Source organism: Herpailurus yagouaroundi, unplaced genomic scaffold (genome assembly GCF_014898765.1).
Source record: "Herpailurus yagouaroundi ecotype Mexico unplaced genomic scaffold, PumYag 202, whole genome shotgun sequence".
NCBI lineage: Eukaryota > Metazoa > Chordata > Mammalia > Carnivora > Felidae > Herpailurus > Herpailurus yagouaroundi.
Window position 1 is genome coordinate 7,668,312 of NW_024412433.1, and position 25,133 is coordinate 7,693,444.

At 44.7% G+C, this 25,133-nt stretch overlaps 1 protein-coding gene and 1 long non-coding RNA gene across 6 annotated transcripts in view; one reads left to right on the plus strand and one right to left on the minus strand.

The window, feature by feature from the left end:
- DIS3L2 (DIS3 like 3'-5' exoribonuclease 2) overlaps positions 1-25,133 on the minus strand; it is a 354,030-nt gene that overhangs the window by 84,593 nt on the left and 244,304 nt on the right. For 4 of the 5 annotated variants that reach the window (XM_040450690.1, XM_040450687.1, XM_040450688.1 and 1 more), the window contains one exon: positions 13,587-13,694. The exons of the other annotated variant lie outside the window; for it this stretch is intronic. In XM_040450690.1, the coding sequence (XP_040306624.1) occupies positions 13,587-13,694 (108 nt within the window). The remainder of the gene's footprint in view (positions 1-13,586; positions 13,695-25,133) is intronic. 5 annotated transcript variants of the gene reach the window in all.
- LOC121014429 (uncharacterized) lies at positions 13,939-17,564 on the plus strand. Its single transcript, XR_005783210.1, has 2 exons — positions 13,939-14,166; positions 17,122-17,564. It is a non-coding gene; the product is annotated as an uncharacterized LOC121014429 (long non-coding RNA).

The following is a 25,133-nucleotide window of genomic DNA, read 5'->3' on the forward strand; positions in this document are numbered from 1 at the left end:
GGGGGGGGGGGGAGGAGAGAGGCAAATGAACCGTAAGAGACTCTTAATGATAGAGAACAAACTGAGGGTTGATGGAGGGGGGTGGGGATGAGCTAGATGGGTGATGGGTATTAAGGAGGGAACTTGTTATGATGAGTGCAGGGCGTTGCATGTAAGTGATGAAATCACTAAGTTTTACTCCTGACACCCATATTGCACGGTATGTTAACTGACTAAAATTTAAATTAAAAAAAAAAAAAAAAAAGACCTGCTGATGAGGTTAATTAGATACAAAATCACTTCTGCAGCAGCTCTGGGCTTCTGCATGTGAACTATTCGGTTCAAAAAACTTACCAGGAAGAAATTCTCCTGACTGGAACAAAAGCAGACTGGGGTGACCAGGGGTGGGGGCGGGGCAGATTTCTGCCGCTTCTTACACCTCTGGACACGAGGCAGTCACGGAGTGGTGGGGGAGCACGGCGCGGACACGAGAGAAGTCAAAGGTGCCAAGAACATGTGTGAAAAGGAACTGGGCAGAAAGAGGAGGCGCTCAAAGACAGCTAGGAGGGGCAGACAGCGACTTGTCTGTGACAGAAGGTGCTAGTGACTACAGTGGGCACAGGGTGAGTGGTAGTTGGCTGAAGAGCAAGCAGGGGTCTCCTCTGCGGGATCTGCTGTGACTGAGTGAGGTCCAGGTCACCTCTTAGAGAATCGAGAAGACCATGGGAGCTTTAAAGAGCAAATAACAGATGGAAGCACAGTCAGCAACATAATTCATTTAGACCCAGCTACATCTCCTGCTGCGTGGAGAGGCTCCGAGGCCCTCTGGGCCCACCCGAGACCCTTGCCAAGGGTGAGGAGGGAGCCTGGGCAGCAGAGGGCTGTGCGTTCGCTAGCTTGTTTTAGTTTATAAGGTGGTTTATGTGCTAGACTTCTCTGCAAGATTTATTTTATAGAAAATAAGCCTGAGTAAACTGTGCTCTCTTCTACTGTCTCAAGGCACCTGCCATCAGCCTAGTCTGCTGACCCCAGACTATAATTGGGCCCCTTCCCATCTTGATCGGGAGGCAGCTGTCTAAACTTCTAAGCCTAAGAGGAAACAAGGAAACTTCCTGAAGTGTTTGCCTCACAAACCTAGGAAATGGCAGGAACGTGAGAAGAGCCTGAAGGCCCGGATGTGGTTAGGAGACAAGAATTCCATTCCTATGACAGAGGAGGAGGGCACCCCGCCTGAGCAGTCCTTGAAAAGTGTTCTCTTTACCTCAGACAGTTGCACGGGGGTGGGCAGGGGTGGTGGCCTGGCTGGGAGGCCCAAGAGCTGTGTGGGAAGAAAGCTAGAGGTGGAGGGAGAGGGAAGAAAGTGTAGGGAGGGTAAGGGAGGAAGGCTTCTGAGGACTGGGTTCAGATGGAAATACAAAATAACAAATTTCTAAAGCCACTGAGGTTCATTCATTCAGCTCCAGCCTTTCAACAAGATGAACCTGGCCCATTTCTCAAAAACAGAGGTCCTTTTAAAGACACCTAACACAGTGACCCCTTATGTTGTTTAATAACCTGAGGGCTCAAATCTTTAGGGTTAAGTCAAATACACTATTAACAGCACCAAAATGCAGGAGATAAGCTGAACAAATATAATTTTTAGCTCTTTGCATGACAGCCTCATAAATGATAAAAGTTTTTTTTTTGGTTTTGTTTTTATTTCTTGAAAATATTTTGTTTTGAATTCTTATTTTAATCCCAAGGATTTGCAGCAAAATCGATGCTCACAATTTAGTCAGCTGTTACCCCGAAGGGACCTTAGGTAAGCCTCTAATTGGCTGGTGCCCTCATTAGCAAACTGGGACAGGAAGGGCCCAAGAACACAGCAGAGTTTTTCCAAAGGCTACTCTGGTCCTGGGTTGTCTCTACAGGCCTGAAATAAAACAATTCTGCCCCTGCCTCTACAAAGGACTAAAGATGGATGTTCTGGGAACTTTTCTATTATTCTCAGAATCTCTTTAGAAGCTATTGTCTCTCACCGGGAGCTACTTGGGCAAGATTTCCACTTCAGGGTCTGAGGATAAAATACAAAACCCAACAAGGAGTTTATCATTAACCGAAGCCCCAAGTTACAGGATACTGTGCACGAGTCTCGGCCCCATGAACCTGCCGCAGACGACGGCCCAGGAAGAGCACACCATTTTCTTTGTCAAGTTTCACAGGGTTCCCACAAGTAGCAGCTGGTGTGGCAGCGGCAGGTTGAGCGTCGAGAGCAGTGGGGTGAGAGCCTGTGGAGGGGTCGCCATGGGGAAGCTGGCAGCACACCTTTCCCAGCGACAGCCCTGGAAGGCCCTCCTCAGCTCCCAGGAGACAGCTCAGGAGCGCTAAGAAGGCTGCCGTAGATAAAAGTGCCTCTCCAGGGGAACACCATTCCAGTTAAGCAGACTAAATAAACAAAAATTGAAAACAGTATGCGATTCACTTGAGGAAATCGTTTTTGAGCAAACATGACACTGTGCTGTATGGGAGGAGATGAAAAACTTAAGAGTGGGCTGTTTACGAGGATGTTAAAATCTGGTAGGACAACGGATCTGTGCACAAATGGCTGTAAAGTGCAGGGGACAGGCACTGCAGGGGTGGAGAGATGGGGGAAAGGATTCTGAGGGAAGGTGGGGGCCCCCCTGTCTGCTCACCTTCCCAGACTGTGTGGCAGGGGTCCCCACTCTTCACCCCCTCCAGGCTGGGCGTGCTGGTGGTCCCCTCCCCCTACTGAAGGCTAATCCCGGAGCTGAGGTTTGGGTCCCGAGCCTCCCGCCCCTTTGTGAGCTGGCTCCAAAAATCTGTTCCTTCTTTTCTCCTCTTCAACACCTCCTTTTCTATTCGCCTTCCCATACGGCCTATAAACGTATTCCAATACCTCTTATCTGTTTATCAAAAATAAAACAGGACAAACCTCAAAGTAATTCTTACTTTTCTTTCACTACAGTGGTAATACACGTTAATTGTAGAAAACTGAACAAAATACAGGTGGGAAATGGAGAAGAAAAAAAAATCTTCCGTAAGTGCACCATCAGGAGATGACTACCATTTCTATTTTGGTGCCTATTCAATTCCTGTATCTTCAGTACCTTGTGTAATTTCCGAATAGAGCAAATACTCAATGATCTTTACTAAATGAGTGAAGGGAGGACTAAAAGCAGTTTCATGGAGAAAGTGGCATTTTAGATGGATCTCAAAGGTAAGTAGGATTGCTACTGGTAGAGATGTGGGGAAGGACATTCTAGGAAGAGAGGAAAGCACACGCAAAGTCTCAGGAGCATGGCAATTATTAGGCCAAGCAAAACCTTTGGTGGCAAGAGTAGGGGCTGAGGGGCCTGGAGGATGGACAGCAGATGGTCACAAAATGGGGGAAGGGCTGGTGGGGTCTTTGCATGTCATACTCTGGAGACTAGACTTCTCGGCGGCGGGGCCCCCCCCCCGGTAATCCTAACCTACGACCATGCTGTGGGAGGATGTTGAGCAACAGGGTAAAGGGACCAGATTCACCTTCTGGAAAGTCATGTAATAGCACTGGGGAAACAGAATGGAGAGCCATGAACAGTCTTCTCCCAACATCCCAGGGGAGGATGGCAAGGACTTGAGTGGGGGTGGTGACTATGGGAACAGAAGAGAGGACTGATTAGAGATGCTTTGCGAAGAGGGAGCTGTTAGCACTCAGAACTGATGTGACAGATGTAAAGCAAGCTAAAGACTGAGAGTGCGAGTGGCTCGGGGGGGGGGGGGGGTGCCGATGCCATTAGAAGACCTAGACGACATTGGGCTGAAACCCAGGTTGGAATGGGCACGTGTTTTACTGCATGAAGAGAGGGGAACGGGCGAGGGAAGGCAGAGAGGGATTGTGACTCTCTGAAGCGGGGGGTGGACTTCAGCAGGTTCCCAGGGAGAATGGAAAGTCACCTGGGGGAATGGTGGATCTTGAAGGGAAGAGGAGTGGAAAGCTGGGGCCACGGGTAAAGGTTTGAAACAGCTGTATTAGTAGTAAATGAAAGGACTCCTAAGTAGCAGCCTGAACTGGTAGACAGCATGGTTCTCCCATAATGTCCAACGTTCATAAATGGGTGCATGAAGCAGGGCCTGGACAGATTTTCCTAGAACTACCGGGAATGGGCAGAGACCTGATGGATATTCTAGGATGGCAGTTAGGGAAGTCTGACCTCAAGTGAAGTTAGGTCACGGCAGCTGGGGTGGGGAGGTGCTACCTAGTGGAGAGGTCAGTTTGATGATAAAAGCAAAGTGAGCCAAGATGCTCACGTCAACAAAGACGGTCCAGGAAATGAGAAGAGACTCTAGTCCCGAGATGACTTTGTGGTCCATGCATTTCTAGCAGAGAAGACAGGGAGAAAATAACAGGGGAAAAAATTCCATTGTAAAGACTTCTAGATTTTATTCAGAATGAGAGACTGGAGAGTTTCTAAAAAGGAGAGACAAGACTTAATTTCTGACTTAGAAGGATCACTCTGACTGCTGTATAAAGAGAAGATGAAGTGGGGCAGCAGAAGCTAGGAGAAGAGTTAGGAGGCCACAGCCGTCCAGGTGGGGGATGGTTGCTTGGCCCCAGGTGGTGACAGTGCTCGCAGTGGTAAGGAAAGGGGCAGACTCTGGAGGTGGTTAGAAGGCTAAGCTGAGGTGATTTATTGGTAGACTGGATGTGAAGGGTGAGGGAAAGACCAAAGTCAATAATGACCTTATGGGTTTTGGCCTGCATAAATGGCTGAAATGAGGTTGCCACTGATTGAAACTGAAATAAGCAACTTCAGGAGCACACTGTCACCTTCTAACTGAGCCAGACGGCACATGGCAGGGATGTTGTGGGAGATGCAATTGTGAGACCCTTCCTTTATTACTTTGACCTTTGACCCCGAGATTCTAAGGTCTAAGGGCTCAGTAATCAAGTTCGATTCACTGCTTGTGACCTCTTTAAAGTGTAACGTTGGTGTTTTTACAAAGGTGACTTCAGATTGAGATGTCTCGATGAGTGCGGCACACAGGACATGGTCTCAGCTTTGCAGGGCCTTAATGCCAAGCAAGAGGGAAGGGCTGGAGGTAGGTGTTCAGGAGATAGCGAGGTCACTGATCTCACATGGTCAAAGTGGATTTCATGGTACCAGAATTGGATCTCACAAAGCACAAAGATGTAGCTGGGTTTGTTTTCCCTTATGACAGCATAAAATCACAAATGTCTAAATCAGAGAACAATGCTCTCACCACCAATATGTGAGAAGTAGGCCAAAAATGGACCCTTCAGCGTCTACCGATCTAAAAATCTGGGCATTGGCTCGGTGGAAGCATATACGACCACGATTTTCTAGTGGCCATTAAAAAACTCTAGTGAGTGTTTTTTTTTTGTTTTTTTTTAAATTTTTTTTTTTTCGGGACAGAGAGAGAGACAGAGCATGAACGGGGGAGGGGCAGAGAGAGAGGGAGACACAGAATCGGAAACAGGCTCCAGGCTCTGAGCCATCAGCCCAGAGCCCGATGCGGGGCTCGAACTCACGGACCACGAGATCGTGACCTGGCTGAAGTCGGACGCTCAACCGACTGCGCCACCCAGGCGCCCCTCTAGTGAGTGTTTTAAGCAAGTTGGAATAGCGTTTCTATAGCCGATCATGCCTGCTCCAGAAAGCACGACATTGTGGTAGACGAAGGAAAAATGCGACACTTTCTCCACTTGAGCTCCAGGTGAGACTGGCAGTCATGCTGCAGTGGTTGTGGCACGATGCTGGTGGCCCTGCTCTGGCTCCTTCTAAGTCGAAGCCATCGCCCTTGAGAAACCACCACTCCACACAAACCTAGCCGCAGGCTTCGGCCGCTCTCCTCCTCATTCCCTCGGGTTCTTGATGCGGGGCTACCTCCCTCCTCAATGGCCTCCTCTGGTTCCCTGACCCTCCCACCTGCCCGCCCCCTGCACCCCCCCCCCCCCATCACCGATTAATTCAGGCCTTCCTCGCCAGGGTCTTGAATGAGCCCCATTCCTTGGACAGGAGTCTGGAATCTGACATCTCATTTCATGCATCTTGACTGTGAGTAAGAGACACTCGTGCGAAACGACATCCCAGGACAACCAACCGACCAGGCCCACCCACCATGTGGTCTCCTGGTCTGCGTAGGGTATATGTAGTGGCTCTTGTGCCATGGCTGTCCCTACTCCAAATCTTTGCACTTCCTGTTTGGCTTGGGTTGAAGGAGGCCCAGCATGCCCTCCTGGACCCCGTGCCCACGTCGCACCTGCTCTCCAGGTTTCACATGCCAGAAGGCTTGCTCACTAGACAATGCCTCCAACAGAAACCTCAAAGACCAATGCGCTTTTCAGAGGTTGCCTCTTTCGAGTGCTTCTTTTATGACTCTCATATTTTAGTAGCTCATTAGATCAGGCAGCTTTTTATTTCTTGGGTTTGATGCTGGCAGGCATAATTCAGATTCAAAGTTCTTTTCTGTTGACTCAGGTTAGTTTTCTTCTATGGGCTTTTATTTTCTATTTAAACTTCTGTAAAAATAAGCATTTATAAAAATATAAAACTAATACATGTTTTCAAAAAAACATTAGAAAATACAAAAAAGTAGAAAAAATTACTCATATCCTTAGTACCCAAATACAACCACTGTTGGCATCCTATTTTATTTCCTTCTGGTCTTTTTCCATTCATTTTTTTCCCCCTGTATGTTCCCACCCCCACCAAAATATGATTGCTGGCATACTGTCTTCACAATTCCTTCTTTGTATTTCAGATAATATTTGTTTCTTGACTCTTTTTTTTTTTTTTTTTTACTATTTATTTATTTCTGAGAGAGAGAGAAACAGAGTGTGAGGGAGAGAGGGGCACACACACACACACACGTGCACACACACACACACACAGAACACAGATTCTGAAGCATGCTCCAGACTCTGAGCTGTGAGCACAGAGCCTGATGCGGGGCTTGAACTCACGAACCGTGAGATCGTGACCTGAGCTGAAGTCGGCCGCCCCACCAGCCGAGCCACCCAGTTGCCCTGTTTCTTGACTCTTAAAAAGGAACTGATTATCAGACATTTAGGAGTTGTAAAAACCAAACATAATGTGTGTAACTTGTTTTGCTTCCGGTTCTGACAAATTAGTTGGAGACAATCTGGGAAATGTAATCATGGACTGGGTTGTGGAGGACACTGAGGCCTTAGTATTAATCGTAAGGTGTGCTAACAGCATTGTTGTTATATACGAAAATGTCTAAAATTTTTAGTTATGTATCAAAATATGAGTGAAATGACATGATGTCTCTGGTTTGTTTTACAATACTTCAGAAAAAAAAAAGGTTGTCAGTAGTCGAATCTGGGAGATAGGGAGGGTGGGTTTATTACACTATTTTCTTTACTTTCATGTCTATTTGAAATTTTTCAAAATAAAAATTGAAAAGTTAAAGTATCCATAGTTCAAGCAGACAAAAAGAGTGTTAAAGGCCTGTGAAAACCAGCAGCCCTCTGTCTCCTTCCTTCCTCTGCCCTTCCCCAGGGGTAACCATTTTCACCGATCCTAGCAGGTTATTTTGGTACTTACTTCTATATTTCTAAGTAGCCTGCCTGATCGCTGCTTCTTGATTTTTCAGTTTTAGGTGTTATTCAAAACTTTTTACTATAGAAGAAGAGAATTTAGTTTTTTTCCCACATGTGCTCCTTTCCCCCAACCAAACCCACAGAACCGCTCCAGGCCCTTGCCCTCCCAATGGTCACATCATCGCTGTCAGAACGAACTATTATGGTTATGTGCATGCTAAGTGTTACTTTCTTTCCTACACGAATTTTTATTTTCACCAGAATTAATAGCTGCTTTGTTTTAATTTGCTTGGTTTTTCTATATACGATGTATATTAATCTACCCCAAACTTCCCACCAACTGTCTAAAACAGTGGTTCTTAAAGTATGGTCTGTGGACTCCTGGGGGTGCCTGAGACCCTTGCAGGGACCCAGGAGGTCAGTGCTATTTTCATAACAATAAATCCTAAGGCATTATTTGACTTTTTCCTTGTGTTGACATTTACACTGGGAACAAAAGCACTGATGGCGGAAATTGCTGCTGCCGCTGCCGCTGCCTTGGCATGAATAAGGCAACGGCAACAAATGTATCCAGTGCCAGGATACTCTTGACCACCTCAGTCCCAGGAACAGAAAGTCTAGCTGGCTTAAGAATGTTTGAATGTTTTTGATGACGTGGGTAAGAATGTTCTTGATGACGCAGTAACAGTTATTAGTCTTCTTATGGCTCAATCCTGGAGTCCTTGTTTTCTTCACAGAAAGCTGCATGCTGAATGAAGTATGATGGTTGTCTGGAGGAAAAGCAGTTATGTAATTGAGCTGTAAGCTGAACCGATGGCTTTTTTTACGAAACGCCATTTTTACTTGAAGGAACAAGTAATACTCAAACGATGGTTATTTGGGGCTTCGAGAAAAACAACTGATATTATTTATTGCCTATGATAAAATTTGAGCTTTCACAAAACTGAGAATTTTGGAAACCTTGTATCCGACACATGGTACATGTTTCCTAATACTTAAAGACTTGTCTAATATCAGCAGTGATATTAACCAATGTGATTTTTTGATATCATAAAAGGAAATATGTTCACATGTAGAAGATCAGCATAAGGAGCCAATATTTTCTAAATGATCTAAACTTTCTGAATGCATGATAAAAAAAAAAAATCACTGCCTAGGTAAAAGGTCCATTTAGAGTATAAGACTGGGGCACCTCAGTGGCTAAGTCGTTTAAGTGTCCAACTTTGGCTCAGATTATGATCTCCTGGTTTGTGGGTTTGAGTCCCGCGTCGAGCTCTCTGCTATCACAGTGGAGCCTGCTTTGGATCCTCTGTCTCTGTCTCTCTGCCCCTCCCCGCCCTCTCGAAAATAAAATAAAACATTAAAAAAAATAAAATATAAGACAGATTTTAATGTAATCTAGTAAAAAAAGTTGAAGTGATATTACTGTATCTATTGTATCAGCCTACTAGGGCTGCCATAACAGCATACCCCAGTCTGGGCGTTGTTGATAATTGCTTTCTCACAGTTCTAGAGTTTGCGAAGGACAAGATCAAGGTGCCAGCCTATTTGGTTTATGGTGAGAGAGGCTCTCTTCCTGGCTTGAGGATGACCACCTTCTCACTGTGTCCTCACATGGCAGGGAGAAAGCGAGCTCTCTGGTCTCGCTTCTTACAAACACATTAATTCTATCAGATCAGGGCTCCACCCTTATGACCTCATGTAACCTAAATTATCTCCTTACAGGCTCTACCTCCAGACACACACTAGGGCACTGGAGCGTCAACATATGGGTTTCAGTGGTACAGAATTTAGTCCCTAGCAGATACAGTTTCAGATTCTAGAATGGAACTAATTTTTAAGACTGTCAAATTCTGGTGTAATGCAGAGACGAATATCCATAATTACCTGAAAAAACTATTAAAATACCCCTTTTGGGGCACCTGAGTGGCTCAGTCAGTTAAGCGTCCAACTCTTGACTTCAGTTCAGGTCATGATCTCGAGGTTTGTAAGACTGAGCCTCTGAGCTGGGTGTGGAACCCGCTTAGGATTCTCTCTCCCTCTCTCTCTGCCCCTTTCCTGGGTGCGTTCTCTCTCTCAAAAATAATATACATAAATAAATAAACACACCTTTATTTTCCAACTACATATCTGTTTGAAGCTGGATTTTCTTCACTTACATAGTTCAACCAAAATAACTTACCCTAACAGATTGAATATAGAAGCATATATGAGAAGCTGGTTTAATGTCTTCCTTAATACAGTTGTGAAAAAGATTTAGGAAAATATAAAACTCTCCTAATTTTTAGAAAACATAGTTACTTTTCATGAAATATTATTTATGGCTTATTATTACTTTAAATAAATATTTAAAATTTCTTTTTTAAAAATTTTTTTTAAATTTTTTTTTTCAACGTTTATTTATTTTTGGGACAGAGAGAGACAGAGCATGAACGGGGGAGGGGCAGAGAGAGGGGAAGACACAGAATCGGAAACAGGCTCCAGGCTCTGAGCCATCAGCCCAGAGCCTGACGCAGGGCTCGAACTCACGGACCGCGAGATCGTGACCTGGCTGAAGTCGGACGCTTAACCGACTGCGCCACCCAGGCGCCCCCATAAATATTTAAAATTTCTAGCAGTTCTAATTTTTAATAGGTAATCCACATGAACGTAAACATTTTGAGGTCATTGAAGATTTTTTTAGTGTAACAAGTCCTCAGACCAAAAAATTCTATAAGTGCTGGTCTAAATCATCTCTCAAAAAATTCAGATATATAGATGTTTTAACTATTTCATTTTCTTGAAGACATCTCTCTTAGAGCCTTCTGGGCTGCTACAGCCTGTCTGGCTGTCTTCTATACCCTTGTAGAGTTGTTGCCCTAGGGACCTTCTTCACCATCATCTACAGAAAATTATGACCTGTAGGTCAAATCCAGCCTGTCATCTGTTTTTAAGTAGAGTTTTACTGGAATATAGCCACGCTCTTTCACTTACATATTGTCTACTTTTGTGCTACAATGGCACAAAGGTAGAGTTGAGTGGTTGTGACAGAGACTGAGTGGCCTAAAAACTGAAAAGAAAAAAAAAAAGTACTATCCTGTCCTTGACAGAAAAAGTTCCCCAACCTATGATCTAGGTGATTCTTTCACTGCTTTCCTGGGTTGGTTTATTTCCTCCCTGAATCCTAGGTCTTCCTCCTTCCTGATTTACTCTCTCATTCTGGTGAAGCACATCTTCTGGTAGCTTCCTGAGAAAGGATATATGAAAGGTACATTTTTTTGAGGCCTTGCATATCTGAAAATGTCCTTTCCTTTCCTTTTAAAAAATTTTTAATGCTTACTTATTTTTGAAAGAGAGAGAGACAGAGAGAGAAAATGCGCACTTGAGCCTGAGCGGGGGAGGGGCAGTGAGAGGGAGACAGAGGATCTGAATGGAGCGGGCTCTAGGCTGGCAGCAGAGAGTTCGATGTGGGGCTCGAACTCATGAAAGGTGAGATCATGACCTAAGTCAAGGTTGGACTCTCAACTGACTAAGCCACCCAAGTGCCCTGAAAATGTCCTTTCCGATTCACACATTTTATTGACAGCTTAGCTGGGTACAGAATTTTAGCATTAAAATCATAGTCTTTCAGGATTAGAAAGTGTTGTTTCATTGCCATCTAGCTTCTAGGGTTATAACAGAATAGTCTTAAGTTATTCTGAGTTCTGAACGACTGTATGTGACTTTTTTTTTTTCCTTCTTAGAAGCCAAGAGGATCTTTCCTTTGTCCCTGGTGTTCTGAGATTTTATGATGATATGGTCTGGAGATGATGTGTATCCACCATGGTGCTGGGCACTGGGTTCTTTCAATCTGGAAAGTCAAATCCTGCAGGAAAGGGGCATTTTGTTGAGTTATTTTGTTGATCATTTCTTCTCCCTTTTTTGATTGTTCTCAATTTCTGGAATATTCATTGAAAAAATACTGGATATCCTGGACTAGTCCTCTAATTTTCTTATTTGTTCTATCTCTTTCTGGGACAACTCCTCAACTCTATCTGCCAACCAGAATTTTGAGTTGCCTTTATTTCTTCTATCATGTTTTAAATTTCCATGAGCTCTTTCTCCCTGCTCCTGTTTCTTGTTTTAAAGTATCTAGATCTTATAATTTCTTTAAAAAATTCTCTAGAGATATAAATGATAATTTCTTTTCCCTGTACAGTCTGTTTTGTCCTAGTTGCTTTTTTCTGTTTGTTTGCTTTGGTTTTTCTATTTCATGGTAGTGGCTTTAGTTTTAGTTGTCTCTCTCTCTTTTTTAAGTAAGCTGTATGCCCAGAGTGAAGCTTGAACACATGACCCCAAGATATAGAGTCGCACGCTCCACTGACTCAGCCAGACAGGTGCCCCTTGGATGTCTCTTCATATGTGGAAGTGAAATCCTGAAATGCTGCTTTTTAGTGAAATCCTAAAGAGCTCTGCTCGCGTTGAAGGAACTTGCTGCCTCTAAGATTCCCTACAGGGAGAGGAGCTGGGCTGTTGGTTGGGGAGTGCCTGAGGCGATGATCCTTAACTCTTCACACTCTGATTCCTCAAGAAAAGTTTCTCATCTCCGGACTCAAGAGTATAAGGCTTGGTGACCAGAATTCTGCATTTAGCTGGAAAAGAAAGCTGGGATTTTTAACATTTAGGAGGCTAGCACTCAATCAACCTCTCCCAAACGACCATTACCATTAAGTGTGTTTGGTGTCCCCCTGTTCAGACATCCTTAACTTCATCCTGTCCAGAGAAGAAATTTCTGTTCTTCTTCCAAGTTACGGGAGGGGCAATCTTTCTAAATGAACTGTCAACCAATACGGTTAGTTTCCTCTTCACCCACCTCTCTTCCACTTTGTGCAGTTACCTGGTGCCATCAATTTCTGAATTTCTTTAGGGTTCGGCTATGCAAAATTGAGTTGTTTCTTGGCCTTCTCGATTGTTGGCTCAGGATTCAGCTTTCTCAGGACTGCTAAGTCAGTGACCACTCATCCATCTGCTTCCCAGTTCCAAAATTTTGTTGCTGTTGTCTGCTCTCCCATTCTCTTTGTCCTTGTGGGTTTATGTCTTTAAAAAAAAATCTCTTCGCTGTTGTTTTAGTGAGGTTTTGGGAGGGAATGAAAGTAAATGTGGGTATTTGATTCTCCATCTTTATTTGGAGCCTCTTTGTAATTAAATATCTTCTTTTTACTTCCATTGAATATTACAGCATAAACATTTCCTATGCTCCTACATGGTCCCTGCAACAGCTCTAGTAACTGCGTAACATCCCACTGAATCGGTGCTGTATGTTACTTAATCATTACCTTATTTTTGGATGTTTAGGGTTGCTTCTGTTTGTGGGGAGAAAACTAGTTTTTCCTAGAGTTATCTTCCACTTAGCTGTCTCATTTGTCCCCCACCTTGAGGGAGTGCCTGCTGACATTCTTCTCCTTTCTGTGCTTGGTCCGTAGTTTCACCATTGGGCCCTGATTATGGCATTGCTCTGTGCCAATTTAATTCATCTTCCAACTACCAGGTCACCTGCACAAAGATGTGGCACTAATCTTTCCAAAATGTCACCTTTCTCATGACCCTTCAGAGGAACCCTAACAACCCAGAATTCATTTGTGACTGTCATTTGAGGGTCCCCACAGGTTGACTCCGTGCCACCTTCCCAAACTCACAACCCTTTCCCCGCAGTGTCCTCCTTCAAACAGGGCCCGTTCTCCTAACTGTAGCTCCTTCTGCCCCTTCTGCCACTGCCGGTCCACATTCAGCTTTACATCTCAGCTCCTGCACTAAGCCTCCCCAGTGACTTTGTTTACACAATTCCTTCTTCCGTTTGATAAAAGATAAGAAAGAAACAACCTATTTCCAATTGCTCACGGTCAGTCTGGCCTTCTAAATGGACTGACAGCTCTTCAGAGGCAGGAGGCTCTCCTCTGTTCTCTGTGGCGACTGCCCGTACAGTGCCCTTCTACCACCGTGGGACTCTGGCTCGGCACCAGGCACAAAGTGGGCGATTAACAGGGACTCACTGAATGAACTGCTCACGCGTGTAATCTGTTACCTTGCCCTCTGGGGTGAGTGTCCAGATCACAGAGAAGGTCAGCTTGTCTGTCATGGGATGGAGGCTGCACAGCTCTTCACACAGCAGCCTGGGAAGCATGGGGACAACCTGCAAGCAAAGAACAGGCCCATGAGCACATTGCTCTCTCATCTGCAGGAGCTGACCAGACTTGGGAGCCACCCAGAGGACAGAGTTGTTGTTGTTTTTTAATTTTTAACGTTTATTTATATCTGAGAGAGAGAGAGAGAGAGAGAGAGAGAGAGAGAGAGAGAGAGAGAAGGGCAGAGAGAGAGGGAGACACAGAATGGGAAGCAGGTTCCAGGCTCTGAGCTATCAGCACAGAGCCCGACGCGGGGCTTGAACCCACCAACTGTGAGATCATGGCCTGAACTGAAGTCGGTCGCTCAACCTGACTGAGCCACCCAGGTGCCCCTAGAGGACAGAGTTTTGATGAAGAGCTTGAGCTTCCAGAGCAAACTGAAGATGGAGGCAGCACTGTCCCCTGAAGGCCACAGAAGGACCATGCCACCTGGCACATTTGCAAAGAGCCTCCAGAGAAATGGGAATGTGAACTGGAAAGGTGAGAAGAATTGGTAACGGGGAAAAGCGATATTACAGCAATGAAAAATAATTACATTTTACTATACGCTAAAACTGAAACTCTAGAGCCAAGAATGAGTTGGACTTTTTGGATATAATCTTCCAGTTGAACTCTATACTTAAGAACCCAAGGTCTTACACTTAAGTCTTTAATTCAAGTTGTTTTTTTTTTTAAGCTTATTTATTTATTTTTGAGAGAGGGAGAGAGGGAGAGACAGAGAATGAATGAATATGAGCATGCACACACGAGCAGGGGAGGGGCAGAGAGAGGGCGAGACAGGGAATCCTAAGCGGACTTCACGCCGTCGGCGCAGAGTCTGATGTGGGGCTCAAATTCACGAACCGTGAGATCATGACCCGAGTTGAAACCGGGAGTTGGATGCTTAACTGAGAGCCACCAGGTGCTCCTAATTCAAGTTAGTTTTTGTGTGCAGTGTAAGATGGGTGTCCAGTGTCATTCTTTGCATGTGGCTGTCAGTTTTCTCAGCACCATGTATTGAAGAGACTGTCTTTTCCCCCTTGTATGTTCTTGGCACCTTTGTCAAAGACTAGTTGGCCACATGTACATGGGTTTATTTCCAAGCTGTCTATTCTGTTCTATTGATCCACGTGTCTGTTTTTATACTAGTACCCTACTGTTTTGATTATTGTAGCTTCGTAACGTAGTTTGAAATGAGAAGTATGATGCCTGTGGTTTTGTTTTCTTTTTTTTTTTCTTTTTCTTTTCTTTTATTTTTTTTTCAACGTTTATTTATTTTTGGGACAGAGAGAGACAGAGCATGAACGGGGGAGGGACAGAGAGAGAGGGAGACACAGAATCGGAAACAGGCTCCAGGCTCTGAGCCATCAGCCCAGAGCCTGACGCGGGGCTCGAACTCACGGACCGCGAGATCGTGACCTGGTTGAAGTCGGACGCTTAACCGACTGCGCCACCCAGGCGCCCCTGTGGTTTTGTTTTCTGCCTCAAGATAGCTTTAGCTACTCATAGTCCTTTGTGGTCCTATATTAATTTTAGGAGAGATTTTCTATTTTTGTGAAAAATGCTATTGGAATTTTGATAGAGATTACACTGAATCTGTAGATAACTTTGGGGAGTATGAGCATTTTAACAATATTAATTCTTCCAATCCAAGAACACAGGATGCCTGTCTTTACACTTATTTGTGCCTTTATCAATTTCTTTCATTGACGTCTTACAGTTTTCAGTGTACACAACTTTTACCTCCTGGTTAAATGTATTCCTAAGTATTTTATTGTTTTTCATGCTGTTGTAAGTGGGACTGGTAAATTATCTCACATCTGTTAGGATGGCTATTACCAAAAAGACAAGAAATAACAAAGGGTGGTGAGGATGTGGAGAGAAGAGAACACTCATACATTATTGAGGGGGGATCTAAATTGGTAGAGCCATAACGGAAAACAGTATAGAGGTCCCTCGAAACATTAAAAACAGAGTTACCATTTGATCCAGTAACCCCACTTCCTGGTATATACCCCAAGGAAATGGAATCAGTCCTTTGAAGAGATATCTGTGTTCTCATGCTCACGGCAGCATTATTCACAACCGTAAGACATGGCAACAACCCAAGTGTCTGTTGACAGATGAAGGGATAAAGACAATGTGTACATGCACATAAACTATGGCATATTATTATCCATAAAAAAAGAAAGAACTCCTGCCAGTTGTGACAGCATGAATGAGCCTGGGAGGGCACTATACTCAGTGAAATAAGCCAGACAGGATCTCAAATACCGTATGGTATCATTTACATGGCAGTGGCAGAGGGGCTGGGGGGAGAAAAATGGGGAGATATAGATCAAATGGCACGTACTTTCGGTTACGCGATGAGTAAGTTCTGAGGATCTTAAGGTACAGCATGGTGACTACAGTTAATGGCAGGATGCGGTACACTTGAAATCTGCTGACAGTAAACCTGAAGCATTCTCACCCCATGCACACAAGACCTAACCGTGAGAGGCAGTGCATGTATTCCTTAACTTCATCTTGGCAATCGTTTCACACTTTCAAAATACACAGTTGTGTTTATCAATGATTTGCCAATAAATCTGGGAACAATAAAAGAATCCAAGGGCTGAGTGTAAACTCATGACGGGGTTTCACCAAAATAAAATTGCAGAATCGATGCTTTCGTGATTGAAAGCAGTATCGCAGCTGACCAGACCACACGTCGGAAGATCAGCAGGGATACTCCAACAAAGTATCACAGGTTTCCTAGGAGAATGCTAGGATCAACTGATCACTCATTTTGCAGTTCTTTAAGCCAAATGATTTCTTCCCTTTATTGATCTTTCTAGTCCATAATAAACTGATCCAGTGGTATACCTTCTTTAATTAAAAAAAAAAAATTCTCTTCAACTTAACTTTAAAATGATGACTTCACAGCTGTCCCAGAATGCTACTTGTTTTCTCTAAAGTTCCAAAGATGAACACAGTATCTCTACCTGGATCTCGCTCTCTCCTCCCTTTAATCTATTCCTTCTTCCACACCTTTCTTGATTACCATCCACTCCCCTCCCAAACTAAACCAGCCACAGTAGCAGCCCTTTTTCAACACTCCCCGTGGTTTCTTACTCTGTGAAGTGACTGTACCTGTACCCTGTTTCAATACAGTAAATAACCTTTGGTATGGAAATGTAAATTCTAGAACTCATGGCCCACACCAGTAACAAATAATTAATAATTGTATGGCATTACTTGGCATTATTCTGAAGGATGCGGTATTTTTTTTAAACACCTGTGTGAAATCTAATGACCACCCGAAAACTTTTGGTAACAGCTTTTTGTAAGACAATCATTTTTGATGTTTTTTTTTTTCTTGCCGTTGCTTTTATACCATCTGTTCAGATGACACTACATTTTAACTTATTTAATGAATGTTAAAATATGATCTACATATTTAACATTGTCTTTCAGGTATCCGGTGTTTTACAAGATAATACATCTTTACCTGCATACACATAAGGTGCAAAATGGAGAAAGTCTCAAGACCACACTGTCTTGGGACGAGACTGTAAAGATTTCCCATCATTTCAGGTTTTGGATTCTGCTATGGATGGAACTGTCCCCCCACCCCCGCAAATTCCTATGGGGAGGCCCTAGCCCTCAATGTCCCCGCACTGGAGGTAGGGTCTTGAGGAGGTAATTAAGGTTAAATGAAGTCACAGGGTGGGGCTCTGATCCGATAGAGCGAGGTAACTCTCCTCTCCCTGCCCTGCAGAGACACAGAAAAAAGGCCCTGTGAGGACACAGCCATCTACAAGCCAGGAAGAGTCCTCACTATGAACCGAACTGGCTGGGACCCTCATCTAGGACTTCTACTCCCCAGAACTGTGGAAACATAAATGTCTGTTGTTTAAGCCACCTAGTCTATAGTATGTTTTATGACAGCCCAAACTAAGATAGACTAAATCAAATTTGTTGGGTGTGAATTCTGGGATTCTTCTCTGCCCTGCATTATCTGATAATTATACCAATTGTATTTCGGTAGTAGGCTGTTCTCCCGGCATGCTCGTAGCCCAGGGCTTAATACCTCTTTACATATAGTAGTGTTTCTTTCAAGTGTTCAAGGCACTATCTTATTTTGAATCACAAAGCTGAGCACATGTGAACATAATGCAATTCCTGACTTTGTGTTTGTCAAAAGAAAAGTCACTACAATTAAATACAATGTGGGGTGCCTGGGTGGTGCAGTCGGTTAAGCGTCCGACTTCAGCCAGGTCACGATCTCGCGGTCCGTGAGTTCGAGCCCCGCGTCAGGCTCTGGGTTGATGGCTCGGAGCCTGGAGCCTGTTTCCGATTCTGTGTCTCCCTCTCTCTCTGTCCCTCCCCCATTCAGGCTCTGTCTCTCTCTGTCCCAAAAATAAATAAACGTTGAAAAAAAAAAATAAATATAATGTGGTATCCTGGAGTGAATCCAAAAGAAGACATTGGTGGAAAAGCTGGTAAAATCCAAATAAAGTATGGAGTTTAGTTAATAGTAATTTCCCAGTGTCAGCTTGTTAGTTATGACAAATGTCCTAGGGTAATATAAGATGTTAACACTGGGGGAACTGGGAAGTGGGACCTCTTTGTACTGTCTTCGCAACTTTTCTGTTATTGCTAAAATGAGTCTAAAATAAAAGCTTATTAAGAAAAAGCCACTGCTTTCTTGAGTTGATCTCATAAGTCTTACACATTTAAGTATGAAAGAAATTTAAGCTAATGAAATACAACCTGATCTGTTCTTATATATTAGAGTTTAAGGTTATGTTTTATTTGCAGAAAAGGCCTTTATCACACACACACACACACACACACACACACACACACACACACACACACGTCTAAAGATCAGTAAACAGCGGAGTAAAGTCCATACTCATCAGGAGCACAGCGCAGTTAAAAGAGTAAAGAATTTGAGGCCCCACAGACTTGAAGTCTAATCCTGGGCCCACCACCTCCTGTACACCCTGGGCAAACTAGTGGAATTCTGAGCCTTGGCTTTCTTACTGGCAAAACAATACTTAAGATGCTCAATACAAGTCCGCTCACCGGCCATCCCGCGGCCCACCAGGTCCTTCGGTCACCCGGCGAGGCCTTCCCCTTCAGCAGGGCCACTCACCGCACACCCTTCACCTGCCAGACCTGCTCACCGTTCTAGGTCTTGCCAAGATTGTTCTCTCTGGGACATCTTTCTGGATGTTTTACATCTGGCCAACTTTTGCACATCCTCGAAGATTCGGCTCATCATCATCCCTCAAAGGCATATCCAGATTCCCCCAAGGGAGGATGTATGGTGTTTCGTATACTTCCCGTCCCCCCTCCCTGCAGCTCTTTCGAAAAGGATCTGAGGCCGTCCTAAGCAGCCACTTATTCCACTCTCCCAGCTCTCTTGTGACACTTCTGTAGCTCTTAACACATCCTAGTTACTTCTTTCCATGCCTCTCCCTCCCACCGCACCCTGGAATCTTCAGGAATGAGCACCAGCTCTTGTGCCCATCTATCTCGTACCTGACACACAGCGGGCACCTTGTCTGCAAATGACTGACTTCTGCCCGGGGAATGAATCACTTATTCTTTCCGTGTTTACTGTTTATTGCATCACGTTAAACATTTTATGAAATCCATGGTGGACTTCTATTTAAACAACCTGACACAAGAATTTCATAGACAGCTAGCATTTTAAGTAGAAGACCAACTGTTTTGACTGTTCTCTCCTAGACACTACTGGCACACTCAGTGGCCGCCCAGGTTATAAACACTGCTTCGTATCTTTTTTTCTTATACAGAGGACAACATTTTCATATTCAAATGCCAAAGAACCTAAGTGCTCATGAAGAAGCTAAACTTGAAAACGTTTTCAGGTAGTGTAATTATCTTTAGTTTTTAAAGGGCATTTCTTTTAATAAACTTTCACCAGATCTTGGGGCAGAATTCAGACGGTATTCAGAGAGAAGTCTTTATGCCCATGTAGTTTTGCAAACAGATGGTTATTTCTCTTTCAAAGAAGAGAAGGGATGAAGGGATGAAGAAGATATTACAATCACATCCGTGGTTTGGCACGTCGTGGCCTCTCATAAATCGGGGGCACTGGCCCCGATTTCTGCCAGGGGCACTGGCCATGCGCTCCATGACCCCGTGACACACGTGTCAGGTGCACACAGCACAGCAGGGATCCCCGTGGGAGGAGGGCCAGAGACACAGGCAGCCGCTCTCAATGAGCTGCTTCCTCGAATACAAGTCCTGCTGTTTCAGGGGAGCCCCACCTGGACCAGAGTCTGTGGTCTACACATGCTCGTCGGCTCTGTGACATCTGGACACAGCGCCTGGACAACCTCCCAGACAGGGGTGGTGAGTGCAGGACACATCGAACAAGAGGAAAAGAGAAGAAAGGTCCCTCCGGGGGGTGAGAAACTGCTGGCTGTCACAGCATCACACAACCACTTATGCATCAGGGGGATGCTGTTGCTATGACTATGTTTCCTATTTCTGTTAAGAGCAGCAGCACCCTGCTACCAGTTAAACACACAAGCAAACAACAACAGAACCACACACACACACACACACACACCCCTCCCACAGAACACCATTGGGTGTTATCTTGTGATTTCTCCACTCTCCTCTGCCTGCTACAACCAATCAGTTCCCAGAATCTGTAGGTTTGTACATCTAAATCTCTCTCAAATGAGTCTTCTCTCCTCTCCGTCTTCCACTGTTCAAGTGTGGCCACGTTCATCTCTCTTGGATTATATTTGAATAGTCTTCTAAACTGGCAGCAGAGTTCTAGAGTGGAAATTATTCTGGGTAAGGTTTCCTTATTATTCTCCATACTTCTGCATCTCCTTACTCTACTCTACCCAATGATAATCTGCAAACCCATTTACAGTAGGACACATGGCCTTTACCTTTCCAATAGCTGATGAATTGAATTTGACAGTTTGATATTTTTGCTTGTCCTGCTAACGAGGGAGGGTCCAAACACCTGCAACGGGGCGGAGACGTGTCCAGTAAAGCCTGAACCCTCCGTCTCTGTGTTCAGTGGCCAAGGGTCAACGGTGGCCAAAAGCTCTCAATGAGAAACTGGCAGAGGGCCTCTATCTCTGAGGAGAAATCAGAGACATCATGGGGAAGCCAACTTCCCGGGTACCCAGTCCCACCCCTTGCTGTGTGATATGGATTCTTGGATGGGAGGGGAAGCAGCCAGGGGCTCCTTGCTCAGGATGTCCATTTTAGCACCAGGCCGAAGACACCTATTTCTCTAGTTCTCCTGGAGTCCAGCTGGACACCAGCATGTTGGTAAACTCTCCTAAAATTCTATGAGCAAAACTCTCCACCTACTTTGGGGTGGTTACTCAAAGCCTCAAGGGGCCACAGCTGAGGGAAAGGGCTCTGGTCCTGATAACAATTTTCCTCCCTCTGGCCTCACTATTCTTCAACCACATGGTTGCCAAGGTGACTTTCTACCTGAAACAAAGGAGACCATGTCCCTTCCCTACTTGCCCTCAAGATGAAGTCCACACTCCTCAGCTTGCCACTCCAGGCCTCTCTTTGTAACTTCAGCTTTTGGCTCCTGCAATTTCTACTCCAGAAATTCCAAACTGCTTTGTTCCTCGTTGAGCCACTGCCTGGAATGCCCTCTCTACCCACGTAGAGATTTTTGACTTAAAATTTGAAACGCTGCTCAAAACTCAATTTTGTCGTGAGGTGTCTTGGCTCTTTTGGAAGCTCCTCTCCTACCACCAGCCCGGGCAGGTACGACTTCTCTGTCCTCCCTAGTGCTCCCCACCTCCCAGACTACTTCCGTAACTGCAGGGGGCCCGGTGTACTGTAAGTGCTCGTTACGTGCCCACCTCCTCTGACTTCCCCAGGGCAGGACCAGCATCTCCCTCATCTTTACACACCTGCCACCTGGCACACAGCCGGGCCTCAACAAATACGAACTGGATGAAGATCGACAGCCCTTCAGGCATTGGAGAAGGAAAGGGACTTAAAGGGTTCTAAGTCTCCGTAAGCATGCTTCGGGCCAGCATTAACGTTGAATCAGGGCAGAGTTTAAAAGCTGTCATGGAAAAAAAGGGACATGGTGACAGGACACTGACTTTCTAAGCATTCTGGACTAGGGCTTGGGAGACTTGAGAGAAACTGATCATTTGGGTAAATACGCCATTGCCCAAGGCAGCTGGGTGGGGGTACCATCCAGACTATAAAATCTTATATTAGCCTCAGAGAGCAGAAACATCTGCTAAAGCCACAGCGGGCAGGCTGGCCAAGTTCAGCAACGGGTTAGCCAGGACAGCCCTGTGACCAACGGAAAGGGCCACAGAGGGGAAGAATCAATCATCCATGCAAAGAGGAACAGGAGGGACTAGCAGCAGCAGGGGGGCTACTGAAGCTCAAGGGAGCCAGATGTCAGCAACCCAGCCGGGAAGGGGCAAGCGGGGGTGGGGGGGTCTCCTGCCCCTTCCAGCCCGGGTCTCCGCTGGCTCCCAAACTCCCTCACACCCTCGAGAGCCCATTGGCTGCCGGAGCCTGGGAACTTAGGGAGTTTTTCTCCTCTTCTCTGAGGACTTCAAGGTTTTAGCAGGAAGGTACAGCTGGCCCCCCACTCACACACTGCAACAACCTAAAGGGAATTGATATCTGCCAGCCAACATCTCTGTTGAAAGAGTTTCCTTTTTCATATCAACACTTCCACGAACTCCGAATCTGATCAACTCTGCTGCACAGTTTGACATTAACAAAACATCAACACTCTGACAACCTGCTGGGGTCAGAGAGGAACATCTTAAAACTCTTTGGACTCCACGTTAAGACAGGCTTCCAGTCCCCATCTTTGATCTCTATTATAAAGCAGCACCAATAAAATAGCGTAGAGATTTATGGGCAAGCTTTCATTTGAGCTGTTTCACACCTAAAATAACACGACTGCTCCGGCCAACGGGCAGACAATTCAGGTTTAGATTTCAACTGTTTAGGGTTTCTTTTACTTTTAAAACTTAATTCACTTATTTTTAAAAATCACCTTACATTTTACAATTTCATTGTAATTCCCGCTCAGGGAAGACAGCCAGGAGACATTTACTGGGTAGATGTCACGTCCTTCTGAGGAGGACAGGCCTAAAGTTAGATGGTTGGTCCCCTAATGGGCAGATACTTGATTTTTGTCAAAAAGAAAGAGTGTGTCTTTTCATGGGACTTAAATGGACAGTATTCCAATTGATCTGTTCTCCTGAGTATGCCCTATTGGTAATGAGAGTAACCAAATACTTAACACTGTGAATAAAATCCCAACAAAAAGGATTTCATTTTAAAGACAGTAAAATGGTATTTGGACCCAATATCTGTTTTACTGTATATTCCTAATCTATGGAATAATTCCCCAAATCAAGCTTGACCTGTAATTCTGATGTCAGTTACTCATAAGCCAGTAGCCCTGAATGAAAAGAAATCAGTGCCACATTCCCTATAGATGGGAAATCGCCCGGCCCCCTCCCCCAATGTACACCCTCCTTCCCCCATCTGATGAAGTCGGGAGAAATTCTGCCAAATGAGAAAGCGGAGAATCTGGAGGAAGAGGAGAGCAGCTCATCCAGCTTTTAAGAAGACCTTTGTAGGCAAAGTAAAGTGAAAACAGTAGAAAAGTTCCTGGACACAGTCCTTCAAGAAACAAAAATGAGTAGGAAGAAAGGTCAGAGTCGTGGTTCAAAGGAATCAGAATGCACAGCTGCTGTCCAAGGTTGTGGGCAGGCGCCGCTCGCTCCCGCCAAGCTGGGGGCTGCTCAGGGGCACACCGGCCCTTCCTCCACTCAGCTCCCCGCTTTGAGAGCTCAACAGCAGAGCCCCAACACTGCAGTCCCAAAGACAAATTCTAGAACTGTGACAATCACAAAACCAAAGTAAAGAGAATAGGAAAGGAAATGTGCTTAGTTATTTAACCCAATTTTATTTTTCCATTTTTGGTTTTGGAAACATAATTCCTGGTTATAAAAGGAGAATGCAACAGCTAGATAAGAGAAAGCCACCTGCTTGGACAAAGAACTTCTAACTGTGGCTAGAACTCCTAAATATGTGAATCTGAAGAACAGAGTTAAACTTGTCTACGTGGAGAGAACAATTCACATCATTCACTTTATGTGGTCTTCAAAGTCTAAGCGATTGCTACTTCTGTTTCTCTTCCCATCATAACATTATAGTTTGTAGATACAAGGGGTTCTGGAGTCTTATCTCCCTTTCCCTAAGAGGCCTTGGGCCGGATTTGGCCAACTGCACTTTTAGGTGGGAGGTATGGATGGGATGTCTCCAACCTGAGGTTACATTAAGTGTAAACAATGTACAAATATCAGAGCTGTGTTCTCAGGAGGGCCAAGCTGTGAGCGAGGGACCTGGCTTTTGATGTTGTTCCTTTGTTTGAGTAGGCCGGATACCTGTAGAAGGAGCCAGAGTGGAGAGAAAGTCATCCCCACAAAAGCTTCAAAATGAAAACACTTTTATTTAGGTATGATACACACACACATACGCACAAGTGCACAAGTCAGAAAACGTAAGTGTGCATTTTCACGAACTGAAAGCTCACGTAATCAGCACCCAGATCAGGAATCATTAGCTGTCCCCCCGCTACTCGGGCCCTCTTTTCTCAAGCGTAACCACTATTCTGACTTGTGTTCACTCTGCCCATCTTTGAACTTTATACACATGGACTCACATGCTGCATACTCTTGTGCCTGGTTTCGTTCACCAGGCTTCTCTGTGGTTGTCAATCTAGAGTCCTACCGTGCGACTATACCAAAATTTACTTGTTCGCCCTAGAGTTGATGGGTACTGAATAGTTCCTGGGTTTTTGTTTGTTTGTTTTTTGGTGGTATCACATTGTTATTTTAATTTACGTTTCCCTAATAACATATGATGAGGAGCATCTTCTCATATGCGTATTTGTCATCCGTATATCTTCTTCGATGAAATGCTTTTCCATCTCTGAGACTCCAGATTATCTTGTCAAGGGCAGGTCAGGGGATGAAACTGTCTCAAAAGGCGTTTTCATTCCTTTCTCCTGCTCTAGTGTGACAATGCCGTAGACATTACCGAAATGAACGCATGTGGCTGGGTTAGAAAAAAAAAAAAAACTTCATAAAAACTGTGGCTCATATGGGCTGAGTGTGCACAGCCCTACTCTGGAACAAGAGTTTGAAGGCAGTTCCTTTTCCTCATTTCTTTCCGAACACGGGCACCTGTCTGAGTCACTTGGGGGGCAGGGCTGCTCTGAAACTTCAGATGCGCCCCCATGTCCTGCCCTGGTATCTCTTCAGTTTGGTTCTTTTTGAATATAGAATGAAAACCTGCAACCACAGAGGGGAAGCACTTTTCCAAATAAAACCTTTTCTTAAGACCTCACTGGTTGTGAGAAAAGATGTTAAGACAAGATTGCTGTTCCTCATTTTTTTTTTTTTTTT